General features: G+C 36.0%; 1 protein-coding gene across 2 annotated transcripts in view; it reads left to right on the forward strand.

The window, feature by feature from the left end:
- The window catches only part of ttc27 (tetratricopeptide repeat domain 27), a 226,126-nt gene that overhangs the window by 132,149 nt on the left and 69,376 nt on the right, over nucleotides 1-24,601 (forward strand). For both annotated transcript variants that reach the window (XM_002934458.5, XM_018094257.2), the window contains exon 11: nucleotides 14,166-14,279. In XM_002934458.5, coding sequence (XP_002934504.2) covers nucleotides 14,166-14,279 — 114 coding nt within the window. The remainder of the gene's footprint in view (nucleotides 1-14,165; nucleotides 14,280-24,601) is intronic.

The following is a 24,601-nucleotide window of genomic DNA, read 5'->3' on the forward strand; positions in this document are numbered from 1 at the left end:
GCACCTTCTGATGCTTGTGTTGCTCTCCAAGTCTTTTTACATTTGACTGTGGCTCACGAGTAAGAAAGGTTGGGGACCTCTGGTGTAACCTATAGAAAGCATTTTATGGGTTTACAGCTCTTTCTTGTAAGCATCAATTTTTTATTGATCTATTTAGGATAAATATAGGAAAATCTTTTAAAAGTTGTGCAACTGACCTTTTATTTCTCCAATTACAAAAAAGTCGATCAAGTTCAACCCTTCCAAGTAAACCTCAGTGCACACACTTAGACCCATACTGACCTATCTATACACTCACATACATAAACCCATACTGACCTATCTGTGCACTCGCATACAGACCCATACTGACCTATCTATACACTCGCATACAGACCCATACTGACCTATCTATACACTCACATACAGACCCATACTGACCTATCTATCCACTCACATACAGACCCATACTGACCTATCTATACACTCACATACAGACCCATACTGACCTATCTATACACTCACATACAGACCCATACTGACCTATCTATACACTCACATACAGACCCATACTGACCTATCTATACACTCACATACAGACCCATACTGACCTATCTATACACTCACATACATAAACCTATACTGACCTACCTATACACTCACATACAGACCCATACTGACCTATCTATACACTCACATACATAAACCTATACTGACCTACCTATACACTCACATACAGACCCATACTGACCTATCTATACACTCACATACATAAATCATATATACGAACATCAATACTAACTGTAGATTTCAGTATCACAATAGCCTTGGATACTATGCTTGTTCAAAAAATCATCAAAGCCCCTCTTAAAGGCATTTACAGAATCTGCCATCCCAACATCATTTGGAAGGGCATTTCACAACCTCACTGCCCTCACAGTAAAAAACCACTAACACTGTTTTCAAATTAAAGTTCCATTCCTCTAATATAAAGGGGTGGCCTCTAGTGCAATCAGTGCATTTTATCATCTAAGCACCCTATAACATACACAAACATTATGGTCAGTTTTATCAGGAACCATTTAACCTGCTAGTATATTTTTGAAGTGTGAGATGAAACCAGGTACACCAAGGTATTATCCAAGCAAGGAGAGAGGACTTGCTCAGTAGAGCTTAAAGTAAAGATGATGGTATAAGACAATTTGAATTGATGAGCAAGACTGAGTCAACAAAGTGAAAGATGTAGTACTGAGTATTGTACTTGGCAGAAGCTAGGCTAGCATTGCATAGCTAAGGGTAAGCATCTCTAAAGACATTCATTTCATGATCTGGTTAAATGGCTAGAAGATCAGGAGAACATCTAATGGTATGTTGGAAGGGAATGCCAATACAGTATTCAGTGTGAGGTATTGTCTGGAAAGTTTATTTTAGCACATGAGTTGGACTAGTGCTTAAATTTAAATATTTATGTTTTTACTTCAGCTCTGTTGTGGAAAAACAGGATGATTATTAATAAAAGCCCTTAGAATTAAATAGTACAGAAATAGATACAGAGCCCACTGAGGTGATGTAATGTTTTTACAAGTGCGATTATGCTTTGCATGGACTCTTGACTTCATGCTCAGCATTCCAGAATCCAGAGTCTGAAATATTAGTAGGCACTCCCCAGCTGCTTGTCCGCCCACACAGCAGCAATGAAAGGAATGCTAACGCTAAAATCAAGGATCATCTTATATGAAAGTCTGAGTTCTAGTAATGAGGATGAATATGTGAAACATTCAAAGCTCTTTGTATGGGCTTAAATCAAAGTGTGCATGTGCTGTTTTCCAAAAGATCATGTTGAAAGTAGCATGCAGTGCTCTTCATTCTAGCAGTGTCTGTTGAAAAGGCAAAGCAGCATTTACAGATATATTGCATTTACAGACATATTGCTGTCTCATCATTCTGCGGTGTTATACTATACACTAATGGTTTTATAAATGGTTCACAATGATACAGGCAGCCCTGTATTTCAGTTTAAGGTGCCCATGGGCCACCCCATCCCCCCCCCCCCCTTGCCAGATTGAGCATCCCGTTCCCAGTGTTCCGTATCTGAGCACATTTCCCTTGCGGTTGGGCGCCCTAGGCCCTGGCCTTTGTGGCCTTGCCACAAATCCGGGCCTGGATACAGAACATCAGCTTGTATAAAATAAACAAAATACATGTAAAATTGATCTCACTACAAACACTGTCCAGTTGCTGTCCAACAAACTGTGTGCTTACGCACAGGCTTACAATCCGCCCCTTGTGCACTTGCCCTAAGACTCTCATTTGGAAGTGCCGAATTATAGAGGTGGCAGAGTAGGTCAGTTACTAGTGCTACCAGAATACATTGGAAGATTTGACCAGAGGGCCCCCCTTATAGACCCCTCAGGACCCAATGCAGTACTTGTCCAACAGGCTTTGTAGCCATAACAATTCATATCTCTGGCACAATATGTGTCATAATATCTGATTTGCTTATAGACCATAAATCAACACTTCCATCAAGTGCTGTTTCATGTTTTTTTTTCTTCTCCATGTTTTGTTAATATTCCATGCATGGCCCCATTAAACTTTTTAATGCTATTTCAGTCTGACAGACTGAGGTCAGGTGCTCAGAATAGTCTGAAATGTCATGCCTACATTCTTATACTAGAACATATGGTTCATCTTAGAGTGCAAGAAATGGTTGGTATGATTTCACAACAGGAACCCCATCCTTATTCATCCCTCTGGAATTGCCGGAATATTTTATAAGTACAAGGCCATTTTCATCTGACCAGCTAAATCCATAAGTTGATATCATCCTTTTGAAAAAATGTATTTATTAAAATACTTTTTGCATGTGCTGTTAAAAAGATTGCATGTATTTTATATATTTTTTAAATTATTTAATTTTCTATTTAGATGGGGTTTACTTATTGTAACCAGCTACAAGTAGTTTTTCTAAAATTTCAGATGGAGCAAACTTTTTCTCTCTGACTCAGATGGCTTGCTATGTCACACAGTGTCTTTCCACTTAAATAGATTATCACACAGGAAATTATGATATCAGAATAATGTGTTGCCCATCTTTAGCTCATGTTTGAGTTAACTCGGTGCTGGAATCCCTTTTGATGACATAATTTGATTGCTGGCCAGCCACAGGCATCTCAAATTAAAATCTGTATTTACATTTAAAGATTTAGAGCTGATATATTAACATAGATGCTAAATTGCACCAGTGCAGTTACCAATAGCAACATGTCAGCAAGTTTTATCAGCCTCTGCCATATAGCACCGTTGTTAGTAGATCAGCCCCTATACTTGTTTGTCCAGCACCTGCAATAAAATATTTATTGGCAAAAATAGTCCTATTTTATATTGTTTACCTGGTTTTCATCCTGTGGGTATTTAAATAGGTTACACCAGGGTTGGCCAGACTTTCTTCGTCCGCCATCGACCAGGGAACGCGGAAGTGCGACGTGAATGCGTACGAATGCCTTCACGCAGCACTTTCGCATCCCCAGCTTCATCGTGGTCCACCAGAAATCCACGGGGGATCTACTGGTGGACCGCGATCAATGTATTGGCTACCCCTGGGTTACACTCTTGTCCAATCAGTAGCAATCTAGCTTTTGTTAAGCTGTTAAAGGAGAAGGAAAGTTACAGTCACCCCCCAGTTATTGTAATCGCTTACCTGAAACCCCCAACTGGTGTTCGTGTTTGGAGAAAACTGCACTGGCTGGTATGTACCCAAGCAAGCGTTCCTCTTCCTCCTTCGGTCTACGTGCATGCACAGTAGACTGACAAGCCGAATGTTAACAAAAAAATGCCTTTTTTTGCTCAACTGTGCATGAGTGGAACCAAGAATTACTGCGAAAGGAGATGGAAGGAAGAGGATCGCTTGCTTGCATTCACCCCGGCCGGTGCAGTTTTCTCCTAACAGCACCAGCTGGGGTTTAGGTAATTGATTCTAATCACTGGGGGTGTCTAACATTTTGGCACGCCATAGTTATTTAGCCTTTCCTTCTCCTTTAATTTACTTCTCCTTAACAGGATTCTGTAAACTCTCATAATTATTTTGTGTTCTAATGAGGCAGATAATAGGTTTATAATAAGTATCTATGTAGCTCCAACACATTTATACAGATTGTACATCATTCACATCAGTACCTGCTCCAGGGGAGCTTATAGGACAAGTCAACCCAAAATGTCATTTATTTATTTTTGCCTAATAAACTTAAACAACATTCTGAGCAACTTAGCAATATACGTTCATTATACATGTGTAATGGTTTTTGAGTTATTTGTATATATAACTGCTATTAAAAGCAATGTTTGTCTGTCCTTTTATATTCTCTGCCCTGGTGACTCAGACTTTTGACACAATGTAACACAAGGCAGCATATTGACAGACCTGTCTTGCTGGAGGAGACTGACCTTTGTAACATTGTTTAAAAAGTAACATCCAGGAGTTCAACAAATGCTGCTTTCAATAGCAATTACATTTACAAATAACTTTTCAAGCACTAAATAATTATAATAAATTAATTGTCATCATAGTCATTGTTTAGCTACTAAGCCTTGGGGTTAAGCAGGAACTATCATGAAATAAAAAAATGTAATTTAAACTTTATCCCATGGAAATAAGAAACCTTCCAAATATAAATATATAAAAACATTTTTGTACTGCACAAAGTGACTGTATTTGTTAACTCTAATACATAACTGGTTTGTACTCGCTTTGTCTAGATGATGTATTTCAGCTAAGTGGGGACTTGTCACCCTAAAAAATAATTCCAAATCCTGTTCTATCATGCTACTTAAGCAAAATAAACTTTACTTACACTATATAAATGATTTAGATTTTGTTTCCTTCAGTCTTTGAATTCACAATCACAGCAAGCAGGCAGGTACTATTTTGTTTTTGTTTGTTTTGCTGTTATTTTGTACATTGTTATTAAAGCTAGCTTTGTATCACACATAATATCTTGTGTATGTGCCAGAATGGGGGACCTGATGTCAATCCGCAGGCTATGTAAGTACAGTGATATCTAGGAGGTGCTGAATGGAAAGTGAAAATAATTGACTGCCCCACCTCTGTGTCTAGGGCATAGGGCAGGGGCGGGGCAGGGCAAAGGTCAGGCAATATATGATTGGCAGCTAGGATTTAGTGCAAAATCTTTAACTGGAAGTACATTCTACTTTTGACTTGTAGTAGAAGGTTAAAACAAATGGGCAGTACTCTGAGAGTTAATAAGAGACTTCCTATCTTACAACCTACCAGGCAGCTGCTGGTGGAAGGGGGATGGGTTTGTTTAGATGCTTCTCAATGGAATGCTGGAATGTTGCTGTTTTTCTCCTACAAGCCAGCAAGTAGATTGCGACTTTACTTTAAATTTTACATTTTGACCTGTTCAGTTAAATTACTTTTACACAAAGCTGCATATTATGGAAGATTGTTGAGAAGGGAATAATGAGAATAAATAAAGAGTAATTTGAATTTTGAAATGTGAGAATAACCTTGGAAACCAAACATTCAAAAGAAGATCCTATACCAGTATTTAGAGTGTTTACTATTTCTAGGAGTTGTAAGATGATCACATTTTTAATTTGTCTGAAATTACCACTTTAAGAAAAATTGTAAGCTTTGTAAATAAACATTCTCGTAATTTATATGCTTTAAATAAAATCAACCATGTCTGGGTATTTTTTCCTAGTACAAAATGTTATGATGTTGAAAAGGGGAAAACAATCGTTCATGTGACTCAAGTATTTTAGCACATGGGCTGAAAGTTTGCATTACATCATAATGGAATGATGACTGGAACTTACCCATGGCTGGAAATTCACTGTATCTTTTCTAGGCATAATCTTATTTTTATATCTATGTTCAAAAATGAAATTACTACATGTAAGTTGATTTAAGTCTTCACAGTCTGAAATAGGAAATTTTATTGTTTGTAGTTACAATGTACTTGTTTACTAGGCTACCGTGCAACTACTTGGCAAAATGAATAAAAATGACTTTACTAATTATATAATACATTACTTGTTATTGTCCAAAAAAAGACTTATTTATTACAAGCTTGTGAAAATATTTCATTGGTCATCCTTCCCTGTTTTTGCAAGGACTTCTCTATTAGTCAAAAATTGTTGCCATGAACTAATATTTATTTTTTCCTTTTATAATTACAGCATTTATACTGTATTACATTAGTTATATTTCTTGTATTTATTTCTTTTCTTTTATTTTTATATTCCCTTTATTATATTTTTTTCCCTTGTGCATGAGTACTTGGGCTACTGGTTTGCAGGGTATATTCTTTCATGTGGCAGATGGAAACTAATTTTATACCTTGTGATTATTGCTTGAGGTGCCACAGTCCTTTGAAATAGAGATCCTAAGACACCGAAGGCTCATTGAATTAGTGATCATATATAACTGAAGGCTCATTGAATTAGTGGTCATATATAACCCCGGACCACATATTGCGCAAAAAATGTTTCGCTTAAACCCTAACTAAATGTACATTATAGCTCCCAACTTCTGTGGCATCCTACAGTTGTCTGAATTATTCACACTTTAGGGGTATTCAATGAGTGTAATACCCCTGCCCTCTGTACTTTAAAGTTAATCTAGTTGATTAAAATTTAGAATTTGCAATTTTTGTAAATATATTTTTCAAATGATAAATGCCATTTATGGACCCTGTCACTAACAATTTTCATCTGATTGTCTTATAAATTGGATTACTGGAACAGATAAATCATTGGTACATGGATATTACTGTAGCTACAGTATATTTAGGCTGATTGTTGTGTTACTGGTACATTTTATTGACAGACCATTAAAACTCACATTAACTTTTTTGAATACAATTTTACTTATTTTTTTTAAAATGTCATGCATTTGTAAATAATTATATTACTAGTCATTTAATCAGTGGCCTACGTTTCAAACTAGAGGGGCCTCATTTCAACCATGGGTTTACTATTTCTGCACATCATTATTAATGTTCTGTTTCCATTTTCCAGCTGGATTATGTTTTTTTTTTAACACTAGGGGGCTGTATTTTCAAGAAAAATTATTCAACGTTGCTCTGAAACAGTCTAATTTGTACATGAGGTATTTTAAAATTTTGGACATTTTCTGAAAATTTACTTATGATTAAGGGACTGCAATAGGATTTGAAAACTGTGATAAAGTCTTTTATTTAATGTGTTCAAAATCACTCAGCGTGTTTATCCCATGTCAAACAGCACATTTAAACTTGCCAATGAATCTCTCATAATGTTTCTTCCTTGAAGGTAATTCCAGAGCTAAGAAAAGTAAATTACACCTAATCAGTATCCTGTGAGTAATCACTGGTGCTGTTCTGCATTTATGAACCAAACTTGACTAGAGGTTTTTCACTATAGTCGCATAGTTAGTTATTATTATCATATTACCAGCTTTATTTGTAAGGTGCTACCATATCAACTTTTCTGGTATAGAAAAGACACAGGTTCTGAACAGCCTAAAATATTGCCCCTGTCTGGAGTCTAGGCCCTTTTGCCTTAAAAAAGGTTTTTTTTTTTAAATCTGTACATTGAAGGTAGGATTGCCATTTTTCTCTTCTGCAAAAACTGAACAAAGGGACAGGTTGACTGCATCAGAAGTGGAGCTATAACATAGTAGGCAGGGTCATAATGTGGCAATGTTTGTGCCAAATGGGGGCGGGGCTGTGATATCTGAGGTGGGTAATGGTCAAATTTTTGTTTGGGTTTAACAATTCTGAAACTGAAGCAGACAGTTGTGAACAAAGCAGCCTTAAGACAATCAAATTGCTCAGTTCTAATTTAAAATTCAGTTGGCAACCCTATATGGTTGAATTATCAGTGGTCAAATTCAGGTTTTTACTGCAGTTTGAGGTTTTTTGTTTGTATCTTTTGAATACAAATTACGTTTACTGAAACTTGGATATTCAATATTTATTAACGTCAAAAACCTTAAATGTAAAAATGTGACATCTAAAAGCTGGCAAATTTATGTAGGAGTCAGTTGGACTTGTCTTAGCTAAATGGAAGCAATTTTTTTTCAGTTTGTGTTTTTTGATTTTTTATTTGAATGTCGGTAGACCCATTGAAAATAATAAGTAGAATGCTATTTTGTTGTGTTCAAGCTTTATTCCATGTTTTAAAGAGTAGTGTTTGGGATTTGAGTTTTTATAATAAAAACACATACATTCAAGTTTAATGAATTTTCAATTTTTTTGAATTAAAGGAAAACTCAAAAATTCACCAACTCGATATTCGATAAATATGCCTCCCCATGAAGTGTTTCGTTTTACAGTTTACATGAAGATGAGTCTACAACTTTTGTTTAATTTTTATTGCATTCTTTGTTTTGGGAGTGACATGAGTATTGGCACATGGATCTTCAACCTTAGCTGGGGAATGCTTGAAAGTTCCTACATTTTTATATGAATGGGACTTAAAACATCATCTGATGAAGAAAACCTAGTCAAACAAATGAAACAAAAATTATTTTATTTAGTCATGTATTTATTGAAAACATTTAATAAATTATCTGCTTGTAGCAAAAGTAAGTGAATCCTTAGGGTTATCATATAATTTGAAGGTGAAATCAGAGTCTGGTGTTTTCAGTCAATGGGATGGCAATCAGGTGTGAGTGAGAGACCCTGTTTTATTTAAAGAACAGGGATCCAGTAAAGCCTGATCACACTGTATATTTGTTATAGAGGTATGGGATCCATTATCTGGAAATCTATTATACAGAAAGCTCAGAATTATGGAAAGGCCTTCCGTAGACTCAATTTTAATCAATTTTTCATAAAATAATTTACTTTTTCTCTGTAATAAAAAGAAGTACCTTTACCTTTGTACTTGATTCCAACTAAGATATAGGGAATTCTTATTGGTTGCAAGACAGTCCTATTAAGGGTTTTTTTTTTTTTGTTTTTTTTTATTTTCTAGTAGATGGTAAAGTATGGTAATCCAAATTACGAAAAAAATACCCCTTAACCAGAAAAGGTTTCATTTGGTTTATATTTTGCTAGCATGCATTTTTCTCTTTTTGAAGCCAATTAAGGTTGATATTTTTGCCTTGTTTAAGCTAAGGAGGAATTATTTGAATGATAGTCTTTGTTTTATAAGTATCTGTCAGCAAGGCCAAGTTAATCTAACAAAATGCTTGTGCTCTATTCTTAAGGCTCACCTTGCATCATCATCATCATTTATATATGTAGTTCCTGCAAATTATGCACCACTTAACAATATACAGAACAAAAAGGGATCTTAAAATAAATTAACTAGCAAGTTTTACATAGGAATAGAATCGTGTAAGAGAGCCCTGTCCACAAGATCTTTCATTCTTTTAAAAGAATTGGTTATTCAGTGACATTACAATTTTCCTCAGTGACATTCCCTAGACAATTATATTTGCTGTGCTCTATTCATTCTACTTTCTTGCTTTGTGCTGTTTATTGTGTACATATCTTTTCAACTGATACGGGTTAATAAGCGGCAGTTTCGGCTGCAGTGTGCATCCTGAATGGAATGCTTTCCTTGCACGCACATAGCTTTTTTCTTAAATGTAAGTTTGAATACAGAAAAGAAAGTATTCCTTATTTTTATTATCGCAGTTCCAGAGCTCAAAACATTTTGTATTTGCTGAGGAACCAAAAGTTAATGGCATCTGGCTGTGGGACATTTCGTAAAATTTACCAGGTCATGTCTATTTTTCAGCATACTAAGCACATAAATGATTTCATCAACTTCAAGTGCTCTTGGGGTTTAAGTTATGTGGACATGAGACAGGCAGCCAAATGGATGGTCAGACACTAAAACATCTGGCCCGTCATTTACAAGGACCATAGAATGCCAAGAAACACCTTTTAAGCCGTAAATTTTTGTGATCATATGATTTCGATATACAAGAAGAATTGCAATTTTTCAGTTTTTACCCAGGGCAGCTGACAGATTTGAAATGTAGAGAGGTAACCCCTCACTTATTGTGTACCAGCCTAACTTAAATTGCTGTTGTCATAATATTGTTAGGCTCTAAAACCTTCACCTGCTGCACTCTAGTTAATCATCCAATGATTTTTGTATTTTCAATAGATTCTGTCTTGACAGAACTCTCAAAGGGTTATTGTGCCGCTGGGCAGCTCCTGCCATGAGGCCTCATTTGCCCATAATCAATGATGTTTCAGATAAATGGATTGCATATATTTGTGCCGAATGTGATTTAGCTAAAAGAAAGTCATTCAGATTCATGTTTTCTGGCCAAATCTGCACTGCAAGTGGCAGGATTATTCCATTAGACTGAATGCCTGGTTTAATAGGCCTATTACAGTGGGTTTACACTGGATAAATGGCAACAGAGAATATTACCCCTGTGCCATAGGCTTTAGGGTTATAGGAGTATGAACAAGAAGTCAAACAACTAGAATGTAAAATGTTTGCAGTTTAGGCAGGCAACTATCATGTAAGTACACAAGCCAATCATGGGTTATCACCTAAGGAGACTGAACTTTTTAAATTTGATTTTCATTAAAACTCTCTTTCGGTGCTTATACCTGCAGCTTGCTGCCCTCCCAATGTGGTTGTACTACAAGAACAACCTTACCTAGGGAATGGCTTTGACAATAGGATGCTGAAAGTTCTGTAGTTGCTAAAATGCCACTTGTTGGGTCAACGAGTTGTGACTACCTGTTTGTATTGTACTATAGCTGATGATAGCCAATTAAATATACAGAATACTTTTTTAATTCACATTTAATTTGTAGGTTTTGAATTGCATTTAGTATTGCCCATCAAGAGTCCAGATAAGAAGAAGAGGCGGCTTTGTTTTTAGCACAAATAAATCTATCACACTGACAGATCCATCTGTGCTTATGCAGGTCCTTTACATGAATATCTTTAGTTGTCCTGGGACCTGCTCTGCATTAACCTTCTTCTGTATTTCTAATTTGTTACTACAGATAACAGCAACTTTTTTTCATGATAAAGATGTCATTACATGACAGATGGTGAATGGTTTTCTGTTTAAAGCTTCTCCTGCATTGAAAAGGATGTTCATATGCAACCACAAGAATAGAAAGAACCTGTGAATCTTTAGTTTTTGCATTGAAATTTCCATTTCATGCTTTTGTTTGATGAGCCTTCAGAGTATAGAGGCGATACTTAGTGATTTACAGAGCTGACTTTTAAATCACAAAGTAAGAATTCGACCTCTGGTCTGTCACCAGAACCAATAAATTACATCACAGTCTTTATTGTTAATAGAATCTGCACAGCATTTGCTTAGCGGACCACTGAATTCATTGGCCTTCCAACAATGTTGGAGTTCACAGCATATTTATAGCACGATAATTTAAATCAATACTTTGTAATTCAGTGGAAAGAGCTGCATTAACCTGAAATCCAATATAAAATGTAATTGCAGGTTTCTTTTGGTTGCAAGCTTTACTGCAATTTTTTCATGACCTTATCAATGTTTAGTTTTTAAGTATTAATTAAGGAAACGAGAAGGGAGCCTTCCAAAGTGGTTGGGTTGTTTGCTTTCTTCAATAAAGCTTTTTTGGGCATTATTATTGCAATGGAATGGGAGAGTGCCACATAATCCACTTTTCTTTATAAATGTCAATGCAAATTTACTAGGTCTGAAGAAGAGAATGATGCCATGTATTAAAGAAGAACTAAACCCTAAAAACAAATATGGGTAGAAATGTTATATTTTAAATACTGAACTTTCTGCACCAGCCTAGTTACAGAATATCTATAATGGTGTACAGATTTCAGGGATTGTTTCTCTGTGAAGATTAGTCTTTAGAAATGCCGGGGCTAGTGTTAGGCAGAGCAGGCTGCTGTCTAGGGTACAACAGGATGAGGGGTGCAAGGTCAGTAAGTTACTCACTGGCACAGGGAACAGGAACAAGGATTCAACCAGCAGAGGAGCAGCAGTGGTGAATGGTTTAATGGGGGCTTGTGAGATTCTGGTGGTGATGGGGGGGTTTGCAAGTAACCAGCTCAGGATGTGGGATGGCTGTGCGTCATGACTTGGGCATCAGTAGAATTTGGCCTGGTGATGGCTGTATTAAAAAAGGTGTCACTTTTTACCAAATATATAACATTTGTCATAAAATGAAATATATGTATAAGTTGTGGTGTTAGTATGTCTTGCTGAGCTTCCTCTTTTTCTGTAAATTTCAGTGTAAAGGCTTGGGGCTCATAGATTTCAGTTGGCTTGATGAAGTGCACTGAGGTTCATGGAAGAAACCACTGAAAGTCTTAGTACCTAGGTAGTAGTATTTTATAGTTTGATTAGTTGGTTGCATCATATATAAACATACTTTATGAGATCTTATTTCACCCTGCTACAGAAAAATGCATGTAAGTAATTATTTGCACTACATTCATGAATCCCTCAGTTTCATAAAGCTTTGAGTGCCTCAAATTAAGACTCCCATACTCTCAATGTGTTATTACCTGTAGTAGTATTACTTTTTAAAGGCAATGTCCTTTTAAATTAGCTGTTTTTTTTTTTACCCTGAGACCACTGCATCATCACATAAATGTATTAGTAAGTCAAATAACTGCTTTTGTCAAGGTAAATTTTGCTGATTTTTTTGCTGACATACCTATATTACATATGTATCCTGCTTTTATGCATGACTGCCCATGCCATGGGAATTATAATAGCACGGAAATGCTGACACCCTAGGAAGAGAAATGATAATGATAATCCCAAAACTGAAACCACCCATTAAAAAGGAAAAATGCCAACAGCCAACATTGTATTGTTAGGGATGGGTCTGGTGAATAGTAAGATTTGCCAGTTTTCTCCCTGCATGTCATCCAGATTAATATGTTATATTGTATTGTGCTTCAGGGATATCATGATTAAAATGGAACCTTTGGACCATGGTTTGGAAGAATCATTTTACATTCCTTGGGGCATGTGTATGTCCGCAAGTGCAATTTCACAAAGATTGACACAGGGGGCTGAGGGAAGCCTAAGGCCAGCCTTAAGCTACCACCTGGTCCGGAGCTGGGGGCAGATCCAGGGTTCCATAGATGCGGGAGCATTCAGTTCGGAATGAAAGGCTGGAATGACTGAACAGCTGTGAGTGCAGCTATATGGAAGTGCAAGGAGCGCATTTTGATGCAAGTACCTTTTACTTGCAACTAACTAGGTTAAAAGTGCAGGGGCCACAACTGCACTTGCGGACATTCATGAGCCCAATTGTCTATAAAGCTGCATGTTCTTTATAAAGATATAGTTAGTAGTTGACACAAGCTGATGATGAACAGAGGTTTTTTAACAAATATATTCACTGAATCTTATTTCACATAAATTTGTCAGCATCAGAGATCAAAGAATAAAGAGCACATGAAGGGAAAGCAATATTGTGATGCAAACCAGTCACACACATATATACATAAACATGAAACATCTAAATAAGATGTAGCTCAAGTTGCCACCATAAATGTAAAGAAAAAGTTGTTGTTATCCTTTAATACGATATACTAGTTTATCCATAGAGATTCCAGTCCTGCTTAAATCTGTCTGTAGTTCAGTATGTGTAAAACAGCAACAATACTATGTTTACATTAGTGCTGTATAGCTATACATTCCATTGATAAATCTTAAGAGTTAAAAAGTCGAGAACTGTAGCCTAAATCAAATCATTCAAAAAAAAAATAACAATGGAAAACCTGGAACACTTAAGGAACAGCTGAATTATTTGGGGCTAAATCAAAGGTAAATGAGGTTACACAGAACTTTGAAGCTTTCAGACCTATGAAACCACAAGTCCTTTGATTTCCCCTTGTTTATATACTTATGGCCTCTGTAGTGTGTTTGATATAATGTGCATATGTTTTACGGTATAGATTAATGTACACATCCTGCACTGCACAAAACTGATTTATTTATGTAATAAACTGTGTTTAAATGTTATATTAAAGCTAAACCCCACTTTCCATGCTTCTGATAATACCAACTTTTATTTCTTAACTTAAAACGAAATTTTGTGATAATGTATTACCCACATTATATCAATTCATATCAGTACTCAGGTGAACATTTATTTTGTCTCTAGTATTTACAAAAATATGGGTATTTGGAGTTCCATAGAGCTAGTTTAAATACTAATACAATCTTCTGTTTGCAGTGTTTGCTCTCACAACCCAAGTTTTGGGCTCTGCAGACCACCGCACTCCTCATGAGAACCAAACTTGAAAAAGGAAGTGCTCGACGTGTAGAACGAGCTATGATGCAAACCCAGGTAAGTTTAGCTGTAACATAGTTCATTTTCATAGTTTATTTCAAAAATGCATCTAACGTTTCGGCTGCAGCTGCAGCCTTTCTCAAATACAATGTGAGACAGGGAAAGTGCACTAGATAAGCACAAAATGGCGCCATTTAGTCACTTTGTTTCACGCCATTTTGTGATTATCTAGTGCACTTTCCAATACTGTAAAAAGGACCAGCAACACCGAGATCTCTTGTGAAAAAAAGTGTATTTTTTAAACAACTGGTCATTGCTGGTCATTTTTACAGTATATATATATACTTGCAAAATTATGAGCCACACTCACAGGTCTAAGTGTGCAAATAAAGAAACATTTATTATAGCAACATGCTATAATAGCATGTTGCTATAATAAATGTTTCTTTATTTGCACACTAAGACCTGTGAGTGCGGCTCATAATTTTGCAAGTGGATGTTGTTTGGACTCTGCACCCAGGCACCCTATACCCTTGTAAACGTGAGTGCCTGTTGCCTTACACCTTATATATATATATATACATGGCAAGTAAAGATGTCCCGCACTCACAGGTCTTAAGTGAAATAAAGGTGTTTATTCAATCCACATCTAACGTTTCGGCTGCCTCCGCAGCCTTTCTCAAAGACAAAGTGAGAACACAAACAGTGCACTGAAAAAACCACAGTTTGGCGCCAAAACTATGACGTCACAAGATGTGTGATACATCTAATTAGCCTATACGAGTCCAAAAGAAACAAACATATACATAAGAGTCAAAAAACCAAGTGTCAAAAAACGAGTATACATAATACCGGAAATTAACATACAATGGGGGCAGGAAAACAGTAAAATAAATACAAATAATTAATTTAAATAGTTAATTTCCGTTTGTATGTTAATTTCCGGTTGTATGTTAATTTCCGGTATTATGTATACTCGTTTTTTGACACTTGGTTTTTTGACTCTTATGTATATGTTTGTTTCTTTTGGACTCGTATAGGCTAATTAGATGTATCACACATCTTGTGACGTCATAGTTTTGGCGCCAAACTGTGGTTTTTTCAGTGCACTGTTTGTGTTCTCACTTTGTCTTTGAGAAAGGCTGCGGAGGCAGCCGAAACGTTAGATGTGGATTGAATAAACACCTTTATTTCACTTAAGACCTGTGAGTGCGGGACATCTTTACTTGCTATTTTTCCTAAACCCATTGGGACTGCACCCAGGCATCGCTATTCTATCTTAGACGTGAGTGCCTGTTTACAAGCAAATACTATATATATACATGTATATATATATATACATATATATATATATATGTATATATATATATACATATATATATATACATGTATAAAAAGGCTGAGGCACACACTTATAGGGATTGCAACCTGGGTGCAAATCAGAAAAACAATATGAATATGTAAAAAATGCTGATGCACACCAGGAAAATTTCATCAAAATAAATACTTATTTTATTTAGATCGACGTTTCAGTCTAATCTATCTTTTATCTAAATAAAATAAGTATTTTTTGATGCAATTTTCCTGGTGTGCATCAGCATTTTTTATATATATACACAGAGATCATCATGGTGCACGCCACTAACAAAAAATACAACCTGGGTGCAAGAGCCATATAAACTAAACCCACACACAGGGTTTCATACAAATGTATATAAAATGATATTTATTGAGAAAAAAAGAGCAAAATAAACATAGCAAGCCTCAACGTTTCGGTCGGGACAGTCTGGGACTTTCATCAGGAGGCAAAAACTGAATTATTATATAATATTATTTATATAAGTGGTGAAGAAAGTGTTTTATTTTTGCCAAAGACTAGGGAATGTTTTGGGCACAAATAAAACACTGTCTTCACCATTTTGGAGTGCTGCACTGTGATTTCTTTTAAAGCATACTGTTCTCATGGTAGTGGAGTAAGCAGCTTGCAGATGATGCTACATAAGGCGGCTGGTATGGTTGAGCAACTTACCTTTGGTGTTTGTGATAATATTATCAGTTCTACTTTTTAGGGTCAGTTAATTCTAGAGAAATATAGAACAAAATATAGAATCCATTATCTATGGAATATTTATTTCATTGTATTTTTTTATCATTTAAAAATGGTCATATTATGCCTCTTTGGGTGGAAATATGTAATGCACATTGTACAGGACCAACACTTCTTCATGTTTATATATTATACAAATAAATATAGTCTTTGGCATGATAGATTTTCCTTCAGTAATTCCCTTTGTTTTATTCTGCTTTAAAATGTTAAATTCAACAAAAAGCCAGGACAACAGTTACTATTATCAGGCTTTGGCTGAGCCCCTGGTGCAAAAGGTTAAGAAATTTGGTAGATCAAGAGATACAGTAGACAACTTTGTGGGTCGTCATTTGCAAATCTTTACAATAATCATGGTTCCCAGAACACATTCTGAAATCATCATGTATCACCCCAAACCCAACCAAATGATAATAAATCAGCCCCCCCCCCCCAGTGTTCTGTTATACAAATAGCTTTCTTATGTGACCAGAAAGGTTTATGTCAGCTGAACATCATTTATTACAGCATAGAGGGAGCAGATGTAGACCCGTCATTCTAATGGATTAACAAGATGACTGTAGGTTTATAAGTTATTAAAGTTCATCAGTATGAGATGTACATTTAAGTAAGACATAGGTGGCCTCTAAAAGACAAGAACATTTGGATGACCTTATCCTAAAGATGATTGAACACTTTACTTTACAGTATTTACCAATAGTTCTCAGCTGGCAGCTTGCTTTTTCTTCAGCAGGTAATGGACCTGTAGTTAGTTTTAATAACATTTTTATAAAAGATTGAATGCAAAGGCATTTTAAGCTAACAGGGAAACCTTATAACTTCCTATTTTAGGAGAAATCAACAGTCAGATACTTATGAGGTTAATTTTCATATCTGACTTCAAAGTATTTTTTTGAGCCCAGGAAATGTTGCTAATTTAACTATGCAGCCAGAAAATGGTTATTTTTTTAATGTTGGTTTGGAGGACTGCATCTGCAGTTACAATACAAGGGCGTACTACCTTACTTGAAAATATGCTGCTGTACTATTAAGCTTAAGTCCAGCTGGTCTGTGGTGTACAGTCTGTTTTGAATTTTGTATAAGTATGATGTTTTGTCTGGAGATATCTTTTTTGGCAAGCGTACAGTGGTCTGCATATAATATAAGTATTCATTGCCATTTTGTATAGCTCATATTCTAAAAACATTTGGATAAAATTCAGTGTGAATTGAAAGCCTCCCATTGTTCCAAGGTTGTTTTTAACTATTTTCTTATGTTAAATGCCAGCGGCTAAGCTATTGTGTTAATTGTCTCTGCATGTATACATCTACTTCTCTGTGTTTTGAGAAGATAAATTAGTCCTCCTAGTAAATTTGGAATATGATCATATTACTGCATATTCTTATATAGGCATCAGGAATGTATGTGGAGGTCTCCTTGCACAAGAGATTACCGTAATAAACATCAACTAGTTTGTTATATGAACTGCATCATTTGTAGAGGTGTGTTTTATATGGTGTTTTTGGCATGATGCCTAACTCTTAGTTTTATTGGTTAAGTGTTGATGCCATGTTCCTTCCTGTGTTGGACTGCTTTTCTTGCATGCCTAATTACACCCAGATCCTTTGAGCAGTAGAAGTAGGAGCTGACATCTAAGCTGAAATATGCACACAAAGACAGGAAAACATGTGCCCGGTGTACATTTTTGCACTTGCTGAAATCATCTGTATCTGAACTGAGTAGCGCCATATTGTCTAGAAATGTTTGCCAAGATGCTTTTAGGGACCTCCATCCTCTTGTGTCTTTGACTCTTAACTTATTGCAACTGTATCTTGGATTTATTTATATTTATTGTTAAACTTTGTATTTATCTATTATAATTTTAATAACCCCCTGTTTGTATTAATCTATTCTACTGTACAGCGCTGGGTAGATAAGTAGCACTTTATAAATAAAAATATACATACATACATACATATAGCTGTTGACACTTCTTCAATATATGCAGTGAGGTGCCTTCTTCTCCCTCTTTTTTTTTTGCACCACAAGCATACACTGCTGGCCTTTGGAAATTGTGCCTAAACTGACACAATTTGTAATAGCATGTGGCCAGTAGTTTATAATTTAATTATGAATTCTGCTACATCTATAGTTATATACACAGTTTTAGTCCAATTTAAAGATGATGCTCAGGTAAATACAGTCCTAATTCTAACCCATTTTAATGAATGGCAGTTCTTTAATATCATGTACAACCTTATAAGGGGTGTATGCAAGGTGTTTTAGGCAAGCTTTTCATTTTTTGACAAAACCCTACTTGTGGGGAAAAATACACCCAGGATTTTTACAACAGGATTGGGAAAAAATCGAAAGCAAACAATTGCATAAAACAAGTTCAAGAAGTCACTTTTCTTGCCTTTGTTTAGCCCAAACACATTCCTCGAGTGATCAGAAACATGCCCCTTATCGTAACTAACTGACATAGAGGCAATTTCATAAAATCATGTGTTCGAATCCCGAATGGGATTCGGATTGGACACGAAAATTTCTGAATATCGAAATCGAAAATGCTTACAAAAAAATCGTGTTCGTCACAATAATATCGTATTGGCGATCCGAAAGTCACAAAATGTTCGTACCGAGCAATTGTAAGCAGTGGACAAACCTTTCCGATTTTTTCACGCAAGCGTACGAAAAAGTCGCACGAGTGTCAAAAAAGTTGCACAAGCGATGAAAAATTTGGCTTAAATACGCTTCGAGCGTTCGTGTCTTAGTAAATCTGCCCCTTAAAGTTGCTGATATTCTGCTAGGATTCTATTTTAGTTTGTGATAGAGATAATAAGAATTATGATAAAAAGCAATACATTGTCAGCGGATGCAGCTACTTTACGGTGACTACCTCCTATTTTTGTCTCAGTTATATATATATATATATATGTTGGGATGGTTTAAATAGCTGTCAAAAGTGGCTTCAGGCTCTTAATAATGTAGAGAAAATGGGGTAAATCTGTGTTGTTCCATTTTTTATGGATGCAATGTGAAAGCTCTCCATGGATCCACATTCTTTTGGGTTTCTGTATAAAGGCTTAATCCAATTACACAAGCAGTCTTCAAAACTATTTACTCTATCAAATACTTTTTTGTTGTCTGTAGATTAGAGGGATTTTTTTAATCCTGGAATAATGGAGAATATTTGTTCTCACACGCCTCTCTCCAACTGGTTTGGGCTCAGTAAGCTCACATAACACTTTTTGTACTCTATTGGCTAGAATTTTAGACAGGAGTTTACCACCTGCATTTATTAAATGATATAGGCCTGTATCTGCACATGTTTTTTTGATTTTTATTGTGCTTTAACAATAGTATTATATGATATGATTTATGAAATATAATTTATTTTTGTATTGAATAAAAGGAAAAGGCTAGGTGGTGCAAAGTAATTTGAAAACTCAATATAATTGATTATGAGGCCATCTGGTCCCAGGCTTTTTCCTATTTGGGGACATTTTAATTGCCTCTTGGACATCTTCTATAGTGATCTCTGTTTCCAGCTGTTTTTAGGCGGTATTAGTTTATTTGGGTAGCTCAGCCTTGTTCAAAAAAATACATACCAACTGATTAAAGGTGGAGCCTCTTGCTTCAATGGGATTTTGTATTTTGTTGTGGTATGTGTAAAACTCATTTACAAACTGCAAATTTTCATTCAAGGTGGTTGCAGTCATTGCATTTATTGACTGTATTCATTAAGGGTACTGGTGTATTTAACTGCTTCTTGCATTTGTGCACTGCGGCATGTGTTTCATTGCTACCTCTACTTTCAAGTTGGTGGTAAATCAAAGGTTCCCCAGCCTTTATAGGTAAACCAAATGGGGTGGAGGAATGACCCAAACTGTTTTCTGTTAAGGCTGGGGAACCCTTGATTTACTACCACCTCGATGGTAGAGGTAGCTCCAGGGTTTCCACAGTATACTGCTTCAATAGACACATTATGCTTGTGCCTAAAGAATCACAGGAAGATGACATTTGAATGACGACATCCCAACACTGAAAATTTTATGTGAAAGCATTCCAGGATTACAGATGTAAATGGCTGTGACTTAGGGGCTTATTGTATTTACCATGGCTACCAACTGGCCACTTACCAGTGATATGTTCTGTTAAAAAGTGTGTTTCTCGTGAGTTGGAAATGCATTATGTTCATGATCTCAACCCTGGCACTAACACTATACAGCTCTCCTTGTAGCTAATGTTTCCTTATAAAGTAAAGCTTCATGAAATAAGTGACTTAGAGTTTGTCAAGGAAATGGAATTGCTATCAAGGCAAATGTTTTTAGTTGTTCCCTAACATTTAAACTTTTGGTAATTCATTGTTATAATAGTAGTTCCTATTTTCACTTTGTTTGATGCGAGCCAGTTAAATATGAAAGGGTACCACCCTCTGGAGGCATGCAAAGGGAGATAATTTATACACACAGTAAAACTGTACTTGTATTAGTGCATAACAAAAAGCTTTTCTATTAATACGGTAGAAAGTAATGCTTTTAAAATGGTATTTCATCTATTAGAGAGTTTTATAAATGATACACTGTTTACTGACCAGATTCTTACAGTCTGAGTGGTGCTTATGGAGATCATTATGCTTCAGCCACCTGTAACTATACAGCAGATGCTGACGTCCAATCTTCTGGCCTATTTCACTTCAAAATATGCTTTCCTTACTACTAATTGGCACATTTGGGGGTTAAACGGTTACATTGCTCAATTCTGTTTCATTAAGATAAAAATATATTATATTCATTAAGTGCTTCTGTACACTGAGGAGAGGAAGAATTTAATGTGATGGCAGGCTCCGTTTTTTTTAAGGGATAGGGATAGAGAAAGTACCCAAAGCATGACCTTTGCTGCCTTTTCAAATACAGGTATAGGACCCGTTATCCAGAATGCTCGGGACCAAGGGTATTCCGGATAAGGGGTCTTTCCGTAATTTGGATCTCCATACCTTAAGTCTACCAAAGAATCAATAAAACTGCAATTAAAGCCAATAAGATTGTTTTGCATCCAATAAGGGTTATTTGTATCTTAGTTGGGATCAATTACAAGATACTGTTTTATTACTACAGAGAAAAGGGAAATCAGTTTTAAAATTCTGAATTATTTGATTAAAATGGAGTCTATGGGAGACGGGCTTTCCATAATTCGGAGCTTTCTGGATAACGGGTTTCCGGATAAGGGATCCCATACCTGTACCTTCAAAGTTATTACTTATTGCAAGTAGTCCAAATACATTTAGCTCAGACAAGTTAAATTCCCGTGATACGGTGTATGCATTGCACGTATGGTAAGTTAGTGAATGTTTAGGCCAAAGCATATTATATAATAATTTCATAAAATGATTTCCTTTTTCTTTGTAATAATAAAACAGAACCTTGTGCTTGATCCCAACTAAGATATAATTAATCTTTATTGAAGGCAAAACAAGCTAATTGGGTTAATTTCATATTTAAATGATTTTTAGCAGACTTAAGTTATGGAGATCAAAATTATGGAAAGACCCCTTATCTGAAAAAAACCCAGGTTCTGAGAATTCTGGATAACAGCTCCCATACCTCTACTCAATGTGCTTTATGTGTATGCCAATTGGTATCTAGCTAAAAACCATCAATACTTTTTAAGGGTATTTGTTTGAATGTAAACAGTCTGAGAACATTTGATTATAGTGTTAATTACAAGTTTACTTGCATTTGCTACTGCCACCCTTTTCCCTCTTTTTCAGATTATATATAAATGTTGGCATCTTGTGCCTTTGAGTGCCTGCCAGTATTAGATCTGATTTCCAACACCTCCTCTTTTATCTGTAAATAAGCACAGTGTACAGTTATCATTTTATCATGCTGTTACATGTATATGCTTAATAAGTGCCACACAGATGCCAAGAATTTTAAACTTCTGGGTCACTGAAAGTAAATGAAAGTTTACTGCTCTCAAACCTTGAAAATCAGCCCCATAATGAAGTTATACACGTTTCATTGTACATGTATCCATATTTGCCAGTTGACCAAGAAGGGGAGCCAGAGGAAGGTGCCTGCAATTCTCTGGTCAGCCAGTGCCCCTCATGCACAAGTAGCAGTTATCTGTAGACTGGATAATGAATGGACAGACTTTGATCTGATGTGGCTATGGTATGTAATATTTAGAAAATAAAAATGAATTACATTTCTAAATAAATAAATTGACAGAAATACATAAGTGTTATGTTACATGACACAGGCTAGTATCTACTTATAATTTGGCAAGGGTCTATTTAAATAAGGCAGGTGCTTATATTACAACTGACAGCGCCTCTGCAGCTGGCCTAAAAACTCAAGCACCAGACAAACATTTTGCATAGTGCTTTTCAAAGAGAAACCTTGCGATAAGTGGTGTGTGTTATCCATATATTTAACATAAAGGTCAATTTAGTCCTATGTCACACTTGTAACCCCAAGTTAGGTCATATCTTGGACCACCTACCCCCACATGGTGCTAATTCAAGTTGAACATTTGAGCAGACCTGTACATAAAGTTAAAGAGTATCAAACCACTGTTGCTTACTCACACTCATTTATTGCAGCTACAAATCTCAGCATAAGATATTATCAGGGGTTAAAGCATGCTGTAAGCTGTAATACAGCTACATCAAAGTTGTTTTCTTAAAGCGGTATTGCCCAGTAATATTGAATAAAATTGACACTTCAAGGTCAGTCACTTATTAAAATGCAAAATAATTCTCCACTGAGACAGCTGCCTGATCTGTGTAAATCCTTTTTGCTTTCTTCAACTAGAGCTGGAAGGTTAAATCATAGCTGTTTTATATTGTAACATCTGTATGTGCTCTTGATATCTGATTACAATTAAATATTATATTGTGAAACTAAATTCCAAGATAAGTGATAAAGTGCTGGTATGCCACTTTCTTATTAGAAATTCTCTTGTGTCTATATTGAAATGCTTTTTCAACTACTTGAAGTTGAGCGGATTGAGATCCCCATTGATTCTTCAATCTTCTCTTCAAAAAAAGGCAGCAAAAATATATTAGAATAAAAATAAAAATCCTTAAACCTACCCTACCCCTAAAATTAATAATTAGATTCAAAGGGCTGTAGGGTTGTTTGCAAGCAGTTGGAATAGTAACCACTTGCTGTACAAGTAGAGAGATGTCAAGACACTACCTATGTATGATAATAAATACCCTTCATTTTAATCAACTGGAAGAGCTCTGCTGTATGGTTTTATTAATTGCTTTGCCTTTTTTTCTTGTGGCACCTCCACTTTGTCATTTTTTCTGCTCCCAGGGCTGTTGGTGCAGGGTGGCACGCCTGGGAATCTTTTCTAATTCAGTAAGGACAGACTATTTCTTCACTGCCTACTCACTTACTATATGGAACTTCACATGCTTGTGGGTTATTCTATCACAAATTTCCTGGGGCAGTGGGGGCCTACCAATGAAATTTTGCCCATGGCCCGCTGGTACTTTAAGGTGGCATAAGGTGGTATAAGGTCCGTGCGCGGGGGGAAGGGGCTGTGGTAATGACTGAGTGGGAAGGTGGTGGGGGCCACATAGTGGGTGTTGGGGCCCCTGAAGTAGCAACCAGATGGGCCTCGCACACCCTAGTCCAATCCTGCAAGCAATCAATATAAATCCCTGTTCTTCCTCTAACGTTTATTAGATTTGCTCATAGTGGTACTTAGTAACCTTATAGAGTAGATCACCTAACAAAACTCCATGTATGACAGAGCCATCAGCAAGCACAGTGCATTTTAGGATTTATTAGAATTCAAGAGATGGGTTCAAGTAAAATTATGTAAAAAAGCACAAGTGGGTTCTTTATCTTGCTCTCACTTTTTTGATAAGGGAACTGTCAATGACCAAAATTTTAACCGCTTTACAAAATGTGTGTGAAGGAAGGTCATCTTTCAAGTAAGCAATGCATTGCTAGTCCAGAATCAGATTGGTTTATATTATTTGACCAAGAACTCAGTACAGACATTGGTGACAGTGTGTAATTTTTACAACAGCATCACAAAATTATTTTTCTATACTACATTTAGTTGTGTGCTCTGGGCTGAAATTTGTATCTTCACTCACAGCTTATAGTGAATATTCCCTGGCAGATATAGCAGATAAAAAGCCTTTTCATGTACAGTATTTACCTTATTTTTCGCCCTATAAGACACTCCGGAATATAAGACGCACCCAATTTTAAAGTAGGAAAATCTAGAATAAAAAGATTCTGAACCAAATACTGTAGTAAAATAT

This window comes from Xenopus tropicalis, chromosome 5, assembly GCF_000004195.4.
Source record: "Xenopus tropicalis strain Nigerian chromosome 5, UCB_Xtro_10.0, whole genome shotgun sequence".
NCBI lineage: Eukaryota > Metazoa > Chordata > Amphibia > Anura > Pipidae > Xenopus > Xenopus tropicalis.